Below are 14,506 nucleotides of genomic sequence, written 5' to 3' on the forward strand. Positions count from 1 at the left end.
ATTTTATGGGAGGACAACTTAATATTTATTGTTCTCTACTCTTTTGCATTCAAACTTTCAATTTGGTTATCAAATTGTTATCCAAACCTTTTTTTGATAGTTGTAATAGCTTAATATGTTTAGATATTGATAAATTATATATCTATTATACGAAATACTTATTTTGAAGATAAACAGAATACAGTAATGATTTTTTATTGATGAGTTCCATTTATAGTTGAGTCTTTTCAGCATTCAAACGTTGAGCTGTTTGTTCGAAGACAGTGACTAAGAAGTCTTCTTTACATTTCTTAGAGTAATATTTATTTCATTTAAAACAAAAAATAATAAAATAGGAATAATTAATTATACATATAAATTACTTAAAAGAAAAATGAGCGAAAAAATAGAAAATTCTCGAGCAATTATTACTGGAGGTGCTCAAGGAATTGGTTTTCAAATTAGTCGACATCTATTAATGAATGAAGCTAAAGTGAGTTAATATGTCATTTTTTTTTTCAATACATTTTTAATAATCGTGATCAATGTTAATTTTTTAATTAATATTTTCTGTTAAAATAGACCATTGCTATTCTCGATATTAATGAATCAGCAGGTGTTGAATCAATGAAAAAACTGAATGATGAATTTGGAGAAGGTCGATCATTATTTTTTGTGACAGATGTATCAAATGCAGATCAATTTAAAGGTAATTTAATTATTTATAAATGACCTAAATGAATATAATTAGTACAATCTAAAAAATAGATCAAGCAAAAACAAACGCATATCATCATATCTACAAAATGATTTTGATAAAGCCAAATCTGATTATTATATATTTTTATCTATCACAATAACATCACAAATTTGTTGATTATATCTTGATAATTATAATAACAACCTACTTGACATCAAATTAATGCAGTTGTAAATATTTATAATAATAATAATAATAATAATAATAATAATTCATTGCTTCCAGAAAATTTTCACAAAGCTGTTGAAGAGCTTGGAGGACTAGAAATTGTAATAAACAATGCTGGAATATTAGACTATAAAAGATGGGAATCAATGCTTGACATAAATATAGTAAGAATATATGAATTTATCACAGTATTATTAACAATCAAAATTTTATATTTTAAAAATATTATTGTGTCAAATAGAAAGGAGTAATTAATGGAACGATGCTAGGATTTGATCACATGGGTAAACACAAAGGTGGAAAAGGTGGAACTATCATCAACATGGGCTCTATTGCACCAATTATGAAAGACAGTTTCTCGCCAATTTATTCTGCCAGCAAAGCTGCTATTATGACATACAGTCGTATTATGGGGGTAATTTTTTTGTTGACCTGCTTATATTATTATTAAAATGCAGATTATAATTGATTTATTTATTATATATTTATAGACATTTTATGATAAGTCTGGAGTGGCAATAAAAGTGATGTGTCCTGGACGAACAGAATCAAATTTGATAACATTTTGTCCTGATCAATTTCTGGATTATCTGGTCAAACCAGATGACGCAGCTGAAATAATCAAGAGCTTACCTGCATTGAAGTATGACATCATTCAAAAAGCTTTATGAATTTTTGTTGAATTGATTTACCAATTTCAGTCATTAGTAAAATACAATTACTACTAGATAGATGATTATAAGATATTAGATATTACAACGGACATGAGAACATTTCATAACATAATTAAAATCTTTCATTTACTTTTGATAATGATTATCTGTCTATTAGTTATTGTTAAATACGAAAAAATGTTTATGAAAATGGTATGAAAGAATAATGTTGATGTAAAAATTTATATCAAGTGTGTTTATTGTCATTATAGACCAGAAGATGTTGCACTTGAAGTCATGGCATTGATCAAAGATCCTTCAACCAGCACAACATGGGTGAAAATTGCAGAAGTACCTACATCAAGACTATACTTTTTGGATTTTCCTGACAATTTAATTCCACATGAATCTCAAGATGACTAGAATTAAATTATATTACATAGAAATAGTAGTAATAAGCTCATACTTTACTTACTTAATTATCTTAACTTAAGTCAACAAGATTCATAGAAATATTAAACTTATAAGGAAACTATTTCCTCTATGAATTAATTTGCAATTGCTTTTATTTAAAGAAGTTCATATTACTGAGAAATAATTTTATCTATAAACTAATTGAGAAAATTTGTATATAAAATTAAAATAAACTCGTACAACCTTTTGCTATCTAAAAACAGAGATCATGTAACACGTCAGTTGAATACATGTATATAAATCAGCACGTACACTAGTGTATATCAATTTTCAGATGAAGTGGCAAGTGGGCATGTAATTGTTTATGCAATGTATCATAAATTGAATTCATACCCAGGCAATTCTACTTATAAAAAGATTGAAAGATAACACTGGAGAGTTATATCACTTCTGGTCGACTACCAGAGAAGATAGTTGAGAGACTTTTGAAAAAATTTAATTATTCGCCATTTTAACTCTTTAATAACCATTATTAATTATTAAATTCTTTATTGATAATAAGTGTGAGTATTTCGAATAGAATTTATTTTTTAATAAAAATTAAAATCATTATTTCTTAATATAAAAATTGTGTATAATTAGACGTTTTAAATGAGGCATTATTACTTAACGACGAACTGTAAATTTAAAATAAATTAATAATATAACGACTTTTATTGGTTTATTTGTCGAAAAATGAAATTAATTTTACAAGCATTGAGACTCTTAGAATATTGCAGTGTTATGAAACTAAATGTTTAAAAAACTTATGTAAAAACTGGGTACAGCAATAATCACTATAAACCTGATGAAGACATTAATTGATGAATAAATGATTGAAACTTGGAATAATGATTAGGTCTTGATGCTACGTAGTATGTTATATCCTCGATTGATATAATATCCAATTATGTGTGCTACATAATTGGAATTCATGCATTTTATAGTTGAGTATCATTGAGTCTTTAATATTTGAATTGAATTATATATTTATATTTGTATTATTCTGTTTAAAATTGTTTGATCCTTATTTTAAGGAAATAAATTATTTAATCATTCGTTAATAATTACATGAAAAGAATGTAGAATAATTTTTAAAAAAATTATTGAATTAAAAATTATCATTGCCGCAAATCATTATCATAATAATGTATTTGTAAATTAATCCAGCTTATCTTATCATATTTGAATTATCAACAAGTTTAGTTATTCACATTACTTTATATTTATTATCAATCAAAAATATGAAAACTAAGACTTTGAATTGCTAGTGTTTGTGTATACAAAATGTCTGAATGAATATTACTGACAATTATAGTAACTGTGAATAATCAATATGAGTGGAACTATCAAGGATTCTAGAGCCATTGTGACTGGAGGAGTCCAAGGAATTGGTTTTCAATTATGTCGTCATTTGTTGATAAAAGGAGCTAAAGTAAAATAATTATTCCTCTATACATTCAAATAAATGATAATTATGTTTCTGAAACTAATAATGATGTTTTAAATTTGATTAAAAAAGATGGTGGCAATCTTTGACATCGATCAATCAGCTGGTCAGGAAGCTACAAACAAATTGAATCAGGAGTTTGGACAAGGAAGATCAATATTTTTTGCAACAGACGTAGCAAACTCTAATGAACTTGAAAGTGAGTTCATTAGATTATTCTTAAAATTTATAAAATTAATTAAATATAATCTAAAAACATAAAATAACTACATTGATTTTTTAGATAGCTTCAAGAAAGCTGTCCAAAAACTTGGAGGATTGGAAATTGTAATTAACAATGCTGGGATACTAGATTCAGCAGTATGGAGTTTGATGATTGACATCAACGTGGTAAGAAAAATGCTGTTATTTATGATCTAAAAACAATTATTATAATTAGCAATCCTTATTAAGTATTTTTCTTTATATAATTGCTGCTACTCATTGATGCTTAATCTTCTTTTATTTCTGAATTGTCCAAGAAAGGAGTAGTTCAAGGAACTTTACTTGGAATCGATTACATGGGTAAACATAAAGGTGGTAAAGGAGGAACTATCATTAACACAGGCTCCATTGCACCATTCATGAAAGAAAGTTTTTCTCCAATCTATGCTTCAACGAAAGCTGCTGTTGTCACATTTAGTCGTTTTATGGGTGTAAATATGATTAAAATAATTAATGAATATGGTTATAAAGCAATAATTATTGAATGGTGTTGATTTATTTTGTTAGAATTATTACGAGAAAACTGGAGTTGCAGTAAAGTCAATATGTCCAGGATTGGTAATCACAAATTTAGCTATGAACATGCCTTCCAAATGTTTGGAGTATGTTGACAAAGAACAAGCACAAGCCCTAATAGATGCACCTGGTTTGGAGTAAATATTAGTTACTAATTTATATATGATTAGAGTATAATATATTTTTGCTTGTTTTTTATAAATACCTTACAATTACAGGCCAAAAGATATTGCACCAGCAGTGATGCAGCTGATAGAAGACCCATCGAATAATGCAGCTTGGGTGAAAATGACTGAATATCCTACATCAACAGTGAAATTCGCAGAAATACCAGACAGTTTGATTCCACTTGACCTTTAAGGTTATAGTTCTATTCATAATTTGTAATAAACATTGAAAAATAAGTGTTATTAGAATGATTTGTCGGTTTAATTGTAATAATTGTTAATTAATCATTTAATTAATTAATTAAGAGACTTATGAATTAATTAGTTTAAATATTTAAAAATTAAATTATGTTGAAAATATCTGTTATTATGATGTATGGAGCAGTACAATGAATTTGAAATAAACCGGTTTTCTATAGCGACATGTGCCTCTCCACTTCGATGGAGTTTATTCGAAGTAAATATAGGTGTCGCATTCTTTCTGATAGTGAAACGTATTGAAAAAGTTAATAAAGGGCAAAAATTGGAAGAAATTGGTATCGCTTCTGGCCTAATGGCTAAGATCAAAGTGTAGTATCTGTTCTTATCAGCTTAATATCTGGTACAAGTCCCATGCGGACTTCAGTATATTAAACTGATTTTTGGAAATGGATGATTTCCTAGAGCTTGCTCTGGATTCATCACGGGTCGTCCCGGTCTTGCAGTACCGCCGGGATCGGCTCACATTAATAGATCAAGCATAATCAATTTGCAAATAATAAGTAGAGTAAATAAATCTCTATTAATTACTAATGATTAATTATTTTAAGCTCTAATTTATCTAAGTGTGAACAGTCTTTGCTCATTCCTTAGTAATTGAAGTAGTTCACCAATGTATCATTTTCAACATGTAATGGTAGTACGTAGTACTGAAAAATCATTAATAATAAATTTAAATGCTCAAAATTAAAAAGTTATGTTAATATCGTTAACAAACTGATAACTTTTGTCACTTCAATGTTGAAAATCATTATTTCCATTCATCAATATGGAAAAATATCAACATAACCTATGAATGTGCATCATAATTCAGTATATTTATCATCATATTTTCATATATTTAAAATATAAGTCAATTTATTTCAATGTAAAAAATAAATTTTCGTTAGTCATAGAGGAGTAGCTAAAATGAAAACAGATATTGAAGGAGCTCGTGCTATAGTAACAGGTGGTGCATTGGGAATTGGTTTTCAATTATGTCGTCAATTATTATTAAATGGAGCAAAGGTGAAATTATTTTTGATTAATAAATGATTGTACTTAAATAAATACCTACATTATTTTAATTGTTAATTATATTTGTGCAGACTGTTGCAATTTTAGATATTAATGAATCAGCTGGTTTGAAATCAATGAAACAATTAAATAATGAATTTGGACAAGGACGAATAATATTTGTTACAACAAACGTTGCAGATATTAAACAGTTTGAAGGTAAATATATCATACTACTTTATACAGAATAACTCAAATGTTATTAACTTCCCATTAGGAAGTTATTGAAATTGGGTCGATTGGTAAAATTTGAATTTTCATCATATCTCTACGTTTCATGATATTTGCAAGCAAACATAGCACAGACAAAGTGTGCTCAGACCTATTTTTTTAATATTCTTATACGAAGAAAATCACTTTTCAGAAAGTTTTATGAAAGCTGTAGAACAGATGGGCGGCCTGGAAATAATGATAAATAATGCTGGTATATTAAACTATCCACGATGGTATTTGATGGTTGACGTTAACGTTGTGAGCAAAATTATTTAAATTTATATCTACTTTTAGCATTCTAATAAATTAAAAAGATATGTATTTTCCTTTCTCATGATCGAAGAAAGGTGTAATTCATGGAACCTTACTTGGAATCAATTATATGGGTAAACACAAAGGTGGAAAAGGAGGAATTGTCATTAATATTGGATCAATAGCAGCTTTTTCTGTAGTGAATTTAATTCCAATTTATTCAGCAACAAAAGCAGCAATAGTTGCATTTAGTCGTCAAATGGGAGTGAGTTTTTACTCCTAATAATTAATATAAATGTAAAATAATCGTAAAATAGTTGGTATTATTTCATTAAATTGAAACAATATTTTGTAGAGTCCTTATCATTATGAAAGAACTGGAGTAGCAGTAAAAGTGATGTGCCCTGGACGAGTAGATACTGATATGATACCACAAACAACATCACCATTTTTAGATTATATTCAACAAGAAGACTTAGGGGAAGTAGAAAGATTGCCTGGGCTTAAGTATGTTGATGATTAAATAATTTTATTAAAAAAAGAGTCACTTTCTCTTTTATATATTTTCATTTTTGTTATTCTAATAGACCGGAAGAGCTGGCACCAGATGTCATGAAATTGATAAAAGATCCATCAACTAATGCAGCTTGGGTAAAGATAAATGGTGAACCTACATGTGCATTGAAATTTATTAATTTCACAGATATGTTAACTCCAATTGAATCCATAGACAAATAAAGTACGATAATAGATGATAATTCAAATAAAAATAAAACTTCATAGAATTGAAAATAGCTATCTATTCAGTTTTGTTGATTATAATTAATGTTAAAATAGATATAAAAAAGTTTCTTTAGATACAAAATGTAGAAAAATTTTTGGTTAAAGATGATATGAAAATATTCTGAAATATATTTTAATTAATTTTTGGAACACGAATAGAAATTGTCTTGGTTTCCAAGTAACCTTCTAGCCCATCTTCACCAAGCTCTCGGCCAATTCCAGATTTCTTGTAGCCTCCGAAAGGTGTTTGAGGAGTGATAGCGTCGTAACAATTGATCCTGAAAAAATAATATTAATGTTTATTGAAAAGTAATTGATGTTTAAACACATCATTTAAATTTATTAATTTTTTATCAACTTTTTTACATACCAAACAGAGCCTGCATCGACAGATTGAGAAAATTGGAGTGCTTTATTGATGTCATTAGTGATAACAGCAGCAGCAAGACCATAGGTTGTATTATTGGCTCTTTCAATAACTTCCTCCAACGTTTCAAACTTAAGAATAGATTGAACAGGTCCGAATATTTCTTCTTTAGCGATTCTCATATGATCTTTAACACCAGAGAAGACTGTTGGTTTAACAAAATATCCTACGTTTCCTTCACGTTCACCACCAGTCTCCACAACAGCACCTTCTTCTTTTCCAGATTTAATCAAGCCCATAATTTTATTAAACATTTCTTCATCAATTTGAGGACCTTGAACTGTTGAAGGGTTGAATGGATCTCCAACTTTCCTCTTTGCTGCTAACTCCTTAGCTACCTTCACAAACTGATCATAAATTTTAGCTTGAACAAATGTTCGTGATCCTGCACAGCAGGACTGGCCATGATTATCAAATAATGCATGGTAAGCAATTTCAGCAGCTTCTTTAATATCAGCATCATCAAATATAACAATTGGACTTTTTCCACCAAGTTCTAAGCTCACACGTTTAAGATTACTTTTAGCAGCAGCAGCAAGAATAGAATGTCCAATTTCAGTTGAACCAGTGAATGCAACTTTGCGGATATCAGGATGTTCAGCAATTGCTGCTCCTGCAGTTGGTCCATATCCAGGAATAACATTGATCACTCCAGGAGGGAATCCAGCTTCTTTAGTTAGAGCAGCTAAGTATAAAGCTGTTAATGGTGTTTGCTCTGCAGGTTTCAAAACAATTGTACAACCAGTCGCTAAAGCTGGACCCCATTTCCATGCTAGCATCATCACTGGATAATTCCAGGGAATTATTTGACCTACTACTCCAACAGGTTCTTTACGAGTTACAGTGAAGTTACCACCGTCTAAAAAAGATTATACATCAAGTTATTCAATAAATATCTAATGGATAAAAAATGTATTGAATAATTAATTCAAGAACGAACCAGAAGGTATAGTGTTTCCATGGATTTTATCACACCACCCAGCATAGTATCTCAAGACACTAGCACTACAGTGGACATCTCCTTGAGCACTTCTAAATGTTTTACCATTGTCCAAAGTTTCTAAACTAGCAATGTAGTCAACATCTCTTTTCAGCAGATCAGCCAACTTTCGTAGAATAAATTAATGATTAACAATTTCAATATTCATCTAATCAGTTCAAGGAAATTGATACCTTATTGATTAATACTCCACGTTTAGAGGCATCCATTGAACGCCATGGTGATCCTCTTTTAAAAGCTGATTGTGCAGCAGCAACAGCCTTATCAACATCAGCCTAAAACAATTAATTAATTTTATTATTAATGCTAAGTGTAAATCACTGAATACTTGATCCCTTTATTCTTCTCATTTATTCAAGAAAAGTGTAAGTAAAATATTTGTATTCCACTATCACTATTATCATTGAAAAATAAAATATTTGAGATAATTACTTTATCTCCCTCTGATACTTGTGTGATTACATTTCCATTTGAAGGATTATATGTTGGGAATTTTTTTCCACTGGCTGAATCTACGAATTCGTTATTGATGAACAACTGAAATGATTGAAATTTACATGAAATATTGAATCACTTTATTTTCTCACAACTAAGTAAATCAATCAATGAATATCTTTACCTGTGTATATTTAATCGATGGATTTGAGTTTGCCATTTTCAACAAATTCAATTATTATTATTAACAATAATATTCAATATTTAGATTGTAAAAATATCACAATACAGCTTTGAAATTTCTAGAGGACTATCGTAAATCTCCAACGAGGTTATCAACGTATCTTACCTATAAAATGAGCAGTTATGTTACATAGAATTTAAATAGATTATATCTGTGAGATAGATAATGATTTAATGTTGAAAAAAAAAAAAAAACAAAATATCAAAAATTGTAAAATAGGTGAAATTAAAATTGATGATTACACGTGAAAGTAACAGCTGACTGACAATTTCTGCTCTTGATGTACACTTGCGCAGTTGAATTCGCTTTATATAACTTTATCTTGGAGTGGGGATAGAAGTGGTCTATCAAGTATTAGGTATCTCATTCAACAGCAGTAAATACGCGATAAAAAAAATGATTAAATTTGCTATGGAATAAAGATACTGCCAAGTTTGTTGCCTTTGATGAACATTGCTGCTGGGGTTCGAGATATAAAAGTAAAAAACAAATGTTTAATAAATGACTTTGACCTTTATTTAGATAATTACCAGACAAACACTGCAGATTACCAGTTCATCAATTTTTTCCAATATCAAATGGTTACCAATCTTTTAATGATAGTCAAACGTTCTGACTAAGCTTAATGGAGATCGTTTCAATCTAGAGGTAATCTTCCATTCCTATGAGACCCCTGCAAGATGATTTATTTACAATAGTCCATCAGCGAAGTGATAGATAAAAGGAATGGAAAATTAATATTTTTGATAATAAGTAATTAATCATTGGAACTTACAATTCACTACCGATCCAATATTTCCATAGCGTTCTCCACCGGTTATCAGAGTGCTCTCTCCTTTATAACTATCTGTACATGTAAATTTAATTCTCTGTATCTATTATTATTTTCCTGTTTCATGTAACACTTTTGTTTAACTTTCTAAACAATAAACACTATTATCTATCTATCTATATAATTCATAATTTTATCAAACATTCTCGAATCTACTTGAGGTCCGTGTTTTGTCTTTGGATCAAAAAGATCTCCAATTCTCCGTTGGAGAGCTAGTTCTTAAGATTTCTTAACAAACTCATTGTGGATTTTTGAGTGAACGTAGACTCCAGAAGTATCAATACAGATTTGACCAGAATACTTGTGAATAGCTTCATGAGCAATTTCTGCTGCTTCATCAACTGTAAAAATTAGCAATTATCATTTTCTAGTTCATCTAGAGAGATGGAAACAATACAAGAGACTTATTAATTAATTAGTTCAAATAGTTAAAAATAAAATTATGTTTCATTCATTATTTATAATAACACTGAAAAATAGGTGTTATTAAAATGATTTGTCGGTTCAATTATAATAATTGTTGATTAATAATTAAATTAATTTGTTAATTGATTATTAATTGATTAAGAGACTTATGAATTAATTAGTTCAAATATTTATTTATTTATTTATTCCACTTGACCTTTAAGGTTATAGTTCTATTCATAATTTGTAATAAACATTGAAAAATAAGTGTTATTAGAATGATTTGTCGGTTTAATTGTAATAATTGTTAATTAATCATTTAATTAATTAATTAAGAGACTTATGAATTAATTAGTTTAAATATTTAAAAATTAAATTATGTTGAAAATATCTGTTATTATGATGTATGGAGCAGTACAATGAATTTGAAATAAACCGGTTTTCTATAGCGTCATGTGCCTCTCCACTTCGATGGAGTTTATTCGAAGTAAATATAGGTGTCGCATTCTTTCTGATAGTGAAACGTATTGAAAAAGTTAATAAAGGGCAAAAATTGGAAGAAATTGGTATCGCTTCTGGCCTAATGGCTAAGATCAAAGTGTAGTATCTGTTCTTATCAGCTTAATATCTGGTACAAGTCCCATGCGGACTTCAGTATATTAAACTGATTTTTGGAAATGGATGATTTCCTAGAGCTTGCTCTGGATTCATCACGGGTCGTCCCGGTCTTGCAGTACCGCCGGGATTGGCTCACATCAATAAATTAAGTACAACAAATATGAGGGCAGTAGTTTGCTTTAACCAATCTTTATCAATTAGTAATAATTACGTCGACAGAGCTCTAACATTTAATTGATTTATTGCATTTTGAAGTCTATGATTTATCGTTGGATTCAAAGGATCTCCAATTCTTCTATAAATCGTGAGGGTTCTTCATTTTCTTAACAAGCAGACCAGAATACGAACTATTGACATCATCAAATATCACAAAGGGTCTTTTACCACCAAGTTCAGGACTCACTCGCTTGAGGTTGCTATTTTCTGCAGCCATCATAATTTCCCTTCCTACCTCGAAAATAATTCAAAGAAAAATCAACAATTATCTTTTAGTTATCAATTTATCATTGTGTTAGGATATTATATTACTTTAATAGATCCAGTAAAGGCAATTTTTGCTACATCAAGTTGTTTAGCAAGAGCAGCTCCAATAGTTGGTCCATACCCAGGAACGACATTGATGACTCCAGGAGGTAATCCATCTTCCCTTAACAATGCCGCAAGATATAAAGCTGTTATTGGTGTTTGCTCTGCAGATTTTAGAACAATTGTGCAGCCAGTTGCTAGAGCTGGGGCCCATTTCATTCCAATTACTACAGCGAGACCATTTCAAGATGTAGTTAATGTAATAATAGATTTTATCACACCAACCCGCATAATAACGAAATATTTGAATGGTTGAATAAACATCATACAAACTAGTGTACAATAGTTCTCCACTTTCAAGTGACTGGATATTCACAAGATAATCTCTATCACGTTCAATAAGATCAGCTAACTAACAATCAATGCAATCTAGATTTAACTGATTTCAATAATAGACAAAAAATCTATTGAAACTCAAATAATACCTTGTACAAATAAGCAACTCGTTCCATAGGTAAAATTGTTCGCCATCTAGACCCTCTAGCAAATGATGATTTAGCTGCTTGTACAGCTTTATCAATATTTTCTACATCACCATCAGAAACTTCAGCTATCACTTTTTCATTCGTTGGATTGATAACTGATAATTTTTTACCACTTATTGAATTAAAGAATTAATTGTTGATAAATATTTGAGTATATTTTATTCCGACATTGGGACTAGTCATGATTTTATTGAGAGTGTTAGACTGAAGCTCGTAATAAAATGAGTAGATTCATAAACTGTTTTCTAGCGGTCAAGCACTGTTTAATATTTATTTAAATGAATTGCATATATAAGAAGATATTTTTAGACTTATCAGTGTATTCAAATGATCTAATAAATAATTATTAAGTGATAACATCATTACAAAGTTGCAAAAATGCATAATAAAGATATTTAAGGGAATTAAAATAGCTTTTTGCTGTATAAATAATTCATTTTTATTCATTTATCATCATGTATCAAACAATAATTATAAAGTAGTAACTTTAGGCACTTTCAGTAAGTTTGATGGAAATGGTTTTGGTCTCTAAATATTGCTCCAAACCTTCAGCACCACTGAAAAAATAATCAAAATATTTAATTATCAAACTTATGATTTCAAAAAAAAAATTAAATATACAATCTATATTTACAATTCACGACCGATTCCAGACTGTTTATATCCTCCAAATGGAGCAGTTGTGGACACTGCACCATACTGATTTACCCAAACACTACCAGACTCAACTGCCTGTGCAAATGTAAGAGCTTTGTTGATGTCATTGGTTAAAACTCCAGCTCCTAGACCGTAGGTTGTGTTATTGGCTCTTTTGATGACATCTTCCATAGTATCAAACTTTAAAATTGACTGAACTGGACCAAAAATTTCTTCTTTTGCAATCGTCATGTCATCAGTAACATCAGAAAAGATTGTTGGCTGGAAAAAGTTTGATAAGTATAAAATAACTATTTCTAGAAGAATAAATGAATATTTTATTCAAGAGTTAAAAAAGAGATACCTTAATAAAATAGCCAACATTTCCTTGCCGTTCTCCTCCAGTTACTAAAGTAGCTCCTTCCTTTTTCCCTATGCTAATATATTTCATGGCTCTATCAAAGATGTCCTGTTCTACTTGAGGTCCTTGCATGGTCTTCGGATCGAAAGGATCACCAACCTTCCTTTGAATAGCTAATTCCTTGGATTTTTTTATGAATGCATCATATATCTTTGAGTGAACGTAGACTCGAGAAGCAGCAATACAAATTTGACCAGAATAATTAAATATAGCTTCGTGAGCAATTTGGGCTGCTTCCTCAACTGGAGTAATATTTTAGTTAATTGTCAATGTTAAAAAAAGTACATAATTGTGATGATCACACATACCATTGACATCATCGAAGATAACAAATGGACTCTTTCCACCAAGTTCAAGACTTACTCGTTTAAGATTACTATTACCTGCAGCCACCATAATTTTCTTTCCGACCTAAAAAATGGTTAAAAAAGAATCCAAGATTTAACTTTCACTTTGCTGATAGTGTACATAATTATTCGATATTTTTTACCTCAACAGATCCAGTAAAGGCAATCTTTGCTACATCAGGATGCTCAGCAAGAGCAGCTCCAGCGGTTGGTCCATATCCAGGAACGACATTGATGACTCCAGGAGGAAATCCTGCTTCTTTAGATAACGCTGCTAAATATAGAATAGCTAAAGGAGCTTGTTCAGCAGGCTTGAGAATAACAGTACACCCTGCAGCTAATGCTGGACCCCATTTGATTGCAGTAATAACTACTGGACCATTCCAGGGAGTTATTTGTCCAGCTACTCCAATAGGTTCTTTTCTTGTCATCACGACAGTTCCATCGTCAGATGGCAATGTACTTCCATGAATTTTATCACACCATCCTGCATAATAGCGAAGAAATTCTACTGTTGCACTTATTTCCCATTCCGCTCCGCTAAAAGGTTTCCCATTTTCTAGAGTTTCAATGCTAGCAAGTATAGTTTTGTCTCGTTCTACAAGATCTGCCAACTTTTAAAATTAGTTTTAATATATTTAGTAAATTTAATGAATAAGAAAAAAAATTACTTTTAGAAGAAGAACACCACGTTCTGATGGTTTCAATTTTCTCCATGGTGATGCCCTAGCAAAAGCAGTCTTTGCTGCTTTGACTGCCTTATCAATATCAGCTTTATCTCCTTCAGCAACTTGTGCTATTATTTTTTCAGTACTTGGGTTTTGAACTGGAAATTTTTTACCACTGACAGAATTAACGAATTCATTATTAATAAAAATCTGAGTGTATTTAATATTAATATTTGGGTTTGCCATGATGATAAGATTCAAATTTAAAGTCACCGAACGATTTGTAGAGCAATAGTATAGCATTCAGTGCTTTATGACATCATTATATACTCTTGGGAAGAAGCAATCAACTTCTATCAAATGAGATAAAGATGATAACAACACTAAAAGTGTGTAGTTCAGTTATGATATCTACTCTCAACCCAGAGAAA

General features: G+C 29.9%; 5 protein-coding genes, 2 non-coding genes and 1 pseudogene across 10 annotated transcripts; 5 read left to right on the forward strand and 3 right to left on the reverse strand.

Moving 5' to 3' along the window:
• The first annotated feature begins 233 nt into the window (after positions 1–233).
• LOC118070804 (15-hydroxyprostaglandin dehydrogenase [NAD(+)]-like) lies at positions 234–1,983 on the forward strand. The gene is made up of 6 exons (XM_035089621.1): positions 234–472; positions 562–688; positions 965–1,071; positions 1,149–1,322; positions 1,399–1,550; positions 1,833–1,983. Exons 1-6 carry the CDS (start codon positions 374–376, stop codon positions 1,981–1,983), a joined length of 810 nt encoding a protein of 269 aa, XP_034945512.1. The 5' UTR covers positions 234–373.
• A 421-nt stretch (positions 1,984–2,404) lies between these two features.
• On the forward strand, positions 2,405–10,554 carry LOC118070824 (15-hydroxyprostaglandin dehydrogenase [NAD(+)]-like). Of its 2 annotated transcripts, XM_035089653.1 has the most exons (8): positions 2,405–2,537; positions 3,332–3,448; positions 3,536–3,662; positions 3,747–3,853; positions 3,985–4,158; positions 4,235–4,380; positions 4,462–4,604; positions 10,540–10,554. In XM_035089653.1, the coding sequence occupies exons 2-7, from the start codon at positions 3,350–3,352 to the stop codon at positions 4,601–4,603; spliced, it is 795 nt and encodes a 264-aa protein (XP_034945544.1). In that variant the 5' UTR covers positions 2,405–2,537; positions 3,332–3,349; the 3' UTR covers position 4,604; positions 10,540–10,554. The 2 variants fall into 2 exon arrangements, with proteins under 2 accessions (XP_034945544.1, XP_034945545.1); XM_035089654.1 differs by lacking the exons at positions 2,405–2,537; positions 10,540–10,554 and having other exon boundaries at positions 4,462–4,936.
• LOC118070836 (U2 spliceosomal RNA) lies at positions 4,949–5,139 on the forward strand. The gene has a single exon (XR_004690810.1). It is a non-coding gene; the product is annotated as a U2 spliceosomal RNA (small nuclear RNA).
• On the forward strand, positions 5,038–6,962 carry LOC118070823 (15-hydroxyprostaglandin dehydrogenase [NAD(+)]-like). 3 transcript variants are annotated; one of them, XM_035089651.1, is made up of 7 exons: positions 5,038–5,176; positions 5,559–5,676; positions 5,757–5,883; positions 6,089–6,195; positions 6,281–6,454; positions 6,545–6,696; positions 6,777–6,962. In XM_035089651.1, exons 2-7 carry the CDS (start codon positions 5,578–5,580, stop codon positions 6,925–6,927), a joined length of 810 nt encoding a protein of 269 aa, XP_034945542.1. In that variant the 5' UTR covers positions 5,038–5,176; positions 5,559–5,577; the 3' UTR covers positions 6,928–6,962. The 3 variants fall into 3 exon arrangements, with proteins under 3 accessions (XP_034945542.1, XP_034945543.1, XP_034945540.1); XM_035089652.1 differs by having other exon boundaries at positions 5,075–5,171; XM_035089649.1 differs by lacking the exon at positions 5,038–5,176 and adding an exon at positions 5,231–5,308.
• On the reverse strand, positions 6,970–9,461 carry LOC118070822 (aldehyde dehydrogenase X, mitochondrial-like). Its single transcript, XM_035089648.1, has 7 exons — positions 9,321–9,461; positions 9,019–9,183; positions 8,832–8,936; positions 8,573–8,674; positions 8,340–8,505; positions 7,343–8,258; positions 6,970–7,250 (listed from the first exon to the last, which is right to left on the reverse strand). Exons 2-7 carry the CDS (start codon positions 9,052–9,054, stop codon positions 7,106–7,108), a joined length of 1,470 nt encoding a protein of 489 aa, XP_034945539.1. The 5' UTR covers positions 9,055–9,183; positions 9,321–9,461; the 3' UTR covers positions 6,970–7,105.
• A 193-nt stretch (positions 10,555–10,747) lies between the features above and the next one.
• Positions 10,748–12,186, reverse strand: LOC118070825 (retinal dehydrogenase 1-like; annotated as a pseudogene).
• On the forward strand, positions 10,884–11,074 carry LOC118070837 (U2 spliceosomal RNA). The gene has a single exon (XR_004690811.1). It is a non-coding gene; the product is annotated as a U2 spliceosomal RNA (small nuclear RNA).
• Positions 12,187–12,417: 231 nt separating the features above from the next.
• Positions 12,418–14,400, reverse strand: LOC118070821 (retinal dehydrogenase 1-like). The gene is made up of 6 exons (XM_035089647.1): positions 14,079–14,400; positions 13,551–14,021; positions 13,369–13,471; positions 13,004–13,302; positions 12,638–12,921; positions 12,418–12,560 (listed from the first exon to the last, which is right to left on the reverse strand). The coding sequence occupies exons 1-6, from the start codon at positions 14,376–14,378 to the stop codon at positions 12,491–12,493; spliced, it is 1,527 nt and encodes a 508-aa protein (XP_034945538.1). The 5' UTR covers positions 14,379–14,400; the 3' UTR covers positions 12,418–12,490.
• Positions 14,401–14,506: the final 106 nt, after the last annotated feature.

The sequence above is a fragment of the Chelonus insularis genome, unplaced genomic scaffold (genome assembly GCF_013357705.1).
Source record: "Chelonus insularis isolate UGA/USDA-ARS -01 unplaced genomic scaffold, ASM1335770v1 contig_68_pilon, whole genome shotgun sequence".
Taxonomy (NCBI): Eukaryota; Metazoa; Arthropoda; class Insecta; order Hymenoptera; family Braconidae; genus Chelonus; species Chelonus insularis.

Bases quoted from the DNA above. Each gene is read 5' to 3' on its own strand.
- LOC118070822 (XM_035089648.1), bottom strand. From the start codon at position 9,054: ATGGCAAACTCAAATCCATCGATTAAATATACACAG. The intron at 8,675-8,831 runs GTAATTATCTCA...TAATTGTTTTAG, and splicing joins AAGTATCAGAGGGAGATAAA to GCTGATGTTGATAAGGCTGT. The intron at 8,506-8,572 runs GTATCAATTTCC...ATTCTACGAAAG, and splicing joins GTGGAGTATTAATCAATAAG to TTGGCTGATCTGCTGAAAAG.
- LOC118070821 (XM_035089647.1), bottom strand. From the start codon at position 14,378: ATGCTATACTATTGCTCTACAAATCGTTCGGTGACTTTAAATTTGAAT. The intron at 14,022-14,078 runs GTAATTTTTTTT...TAATTTTAAAAG, and splicing joins GTGGTGTTCTTCTTCTAAAA to TTGGCAGATCTTGTAGAACG. The intron at 12,561-12,637 runs GTAAATATAGAT...TTATTTTTTCAG, and splicing joins TCTGGAATCGGTCGTGAATT to TGGTGCTGAAGGTTTGGAGC.
- LOC118070804 (XM_035089621.1), top strand. From the start codon at position 374: ATGAGCGAAAAAATAGAAAATTCTCGAGCAATTATTACTGGAGGTGCT. The intron at 473-561 runs GTGAGTTAATAT...CTGTTAAAATAG, and splicing joins TATTAATGAATGAAGCTAAA to ACCATTGCTATTCTCGATAT. The intron at 1,072-1,148 runs GTAAGAATATAT...TGTGTCAAATAG, and splicing joins CAATGCTTGACATAAATATA to AAAGGAGTAATTAATGGAAC.
- LOC118070824 (XM_035089653.1), top strand. From the start codon at position 3,350: ATGAGTGGAACTATCAAGGATTCTAGAGCCATTGTGACTGGAGGAGTC. The intron at 3,449-3,535 runs GTAAAATAATTA...TGATTAAAAAAG, and splicing joins TGTTGATAAAAGGAGCTAAA to ATGGTGGCAATCTTTGACAT. The intron at 4,159-4,234 runs GTAAATATGATT...TTATTTTGTTAG, and splicing joins CATTTAGTCGTTTTATGGGT to AATTATTACGAGAAAACTGG.
- LOC118070823 (XM_035089651.1), top strand. From the start codon at position 5,578: ATGAAAACAGATATTGAAGGAGCTCGTGCTATAGTAACAGGTGGTGCA. The intron at 5,677-5,756 runs GTGAAATTATTT...ATATTTGTGCAG, and splicing joins TATTATTAAATGGAGCAAAG to ACTGTTGCAATTTTAGATAT. The intron at 5,884-6,088 runs GTAAATATATCA...ATCACTTTTCAG, and splicing joins AGATATTAAACAGTTTGAAG to AAAGTTTTATGAAAGCTGTA.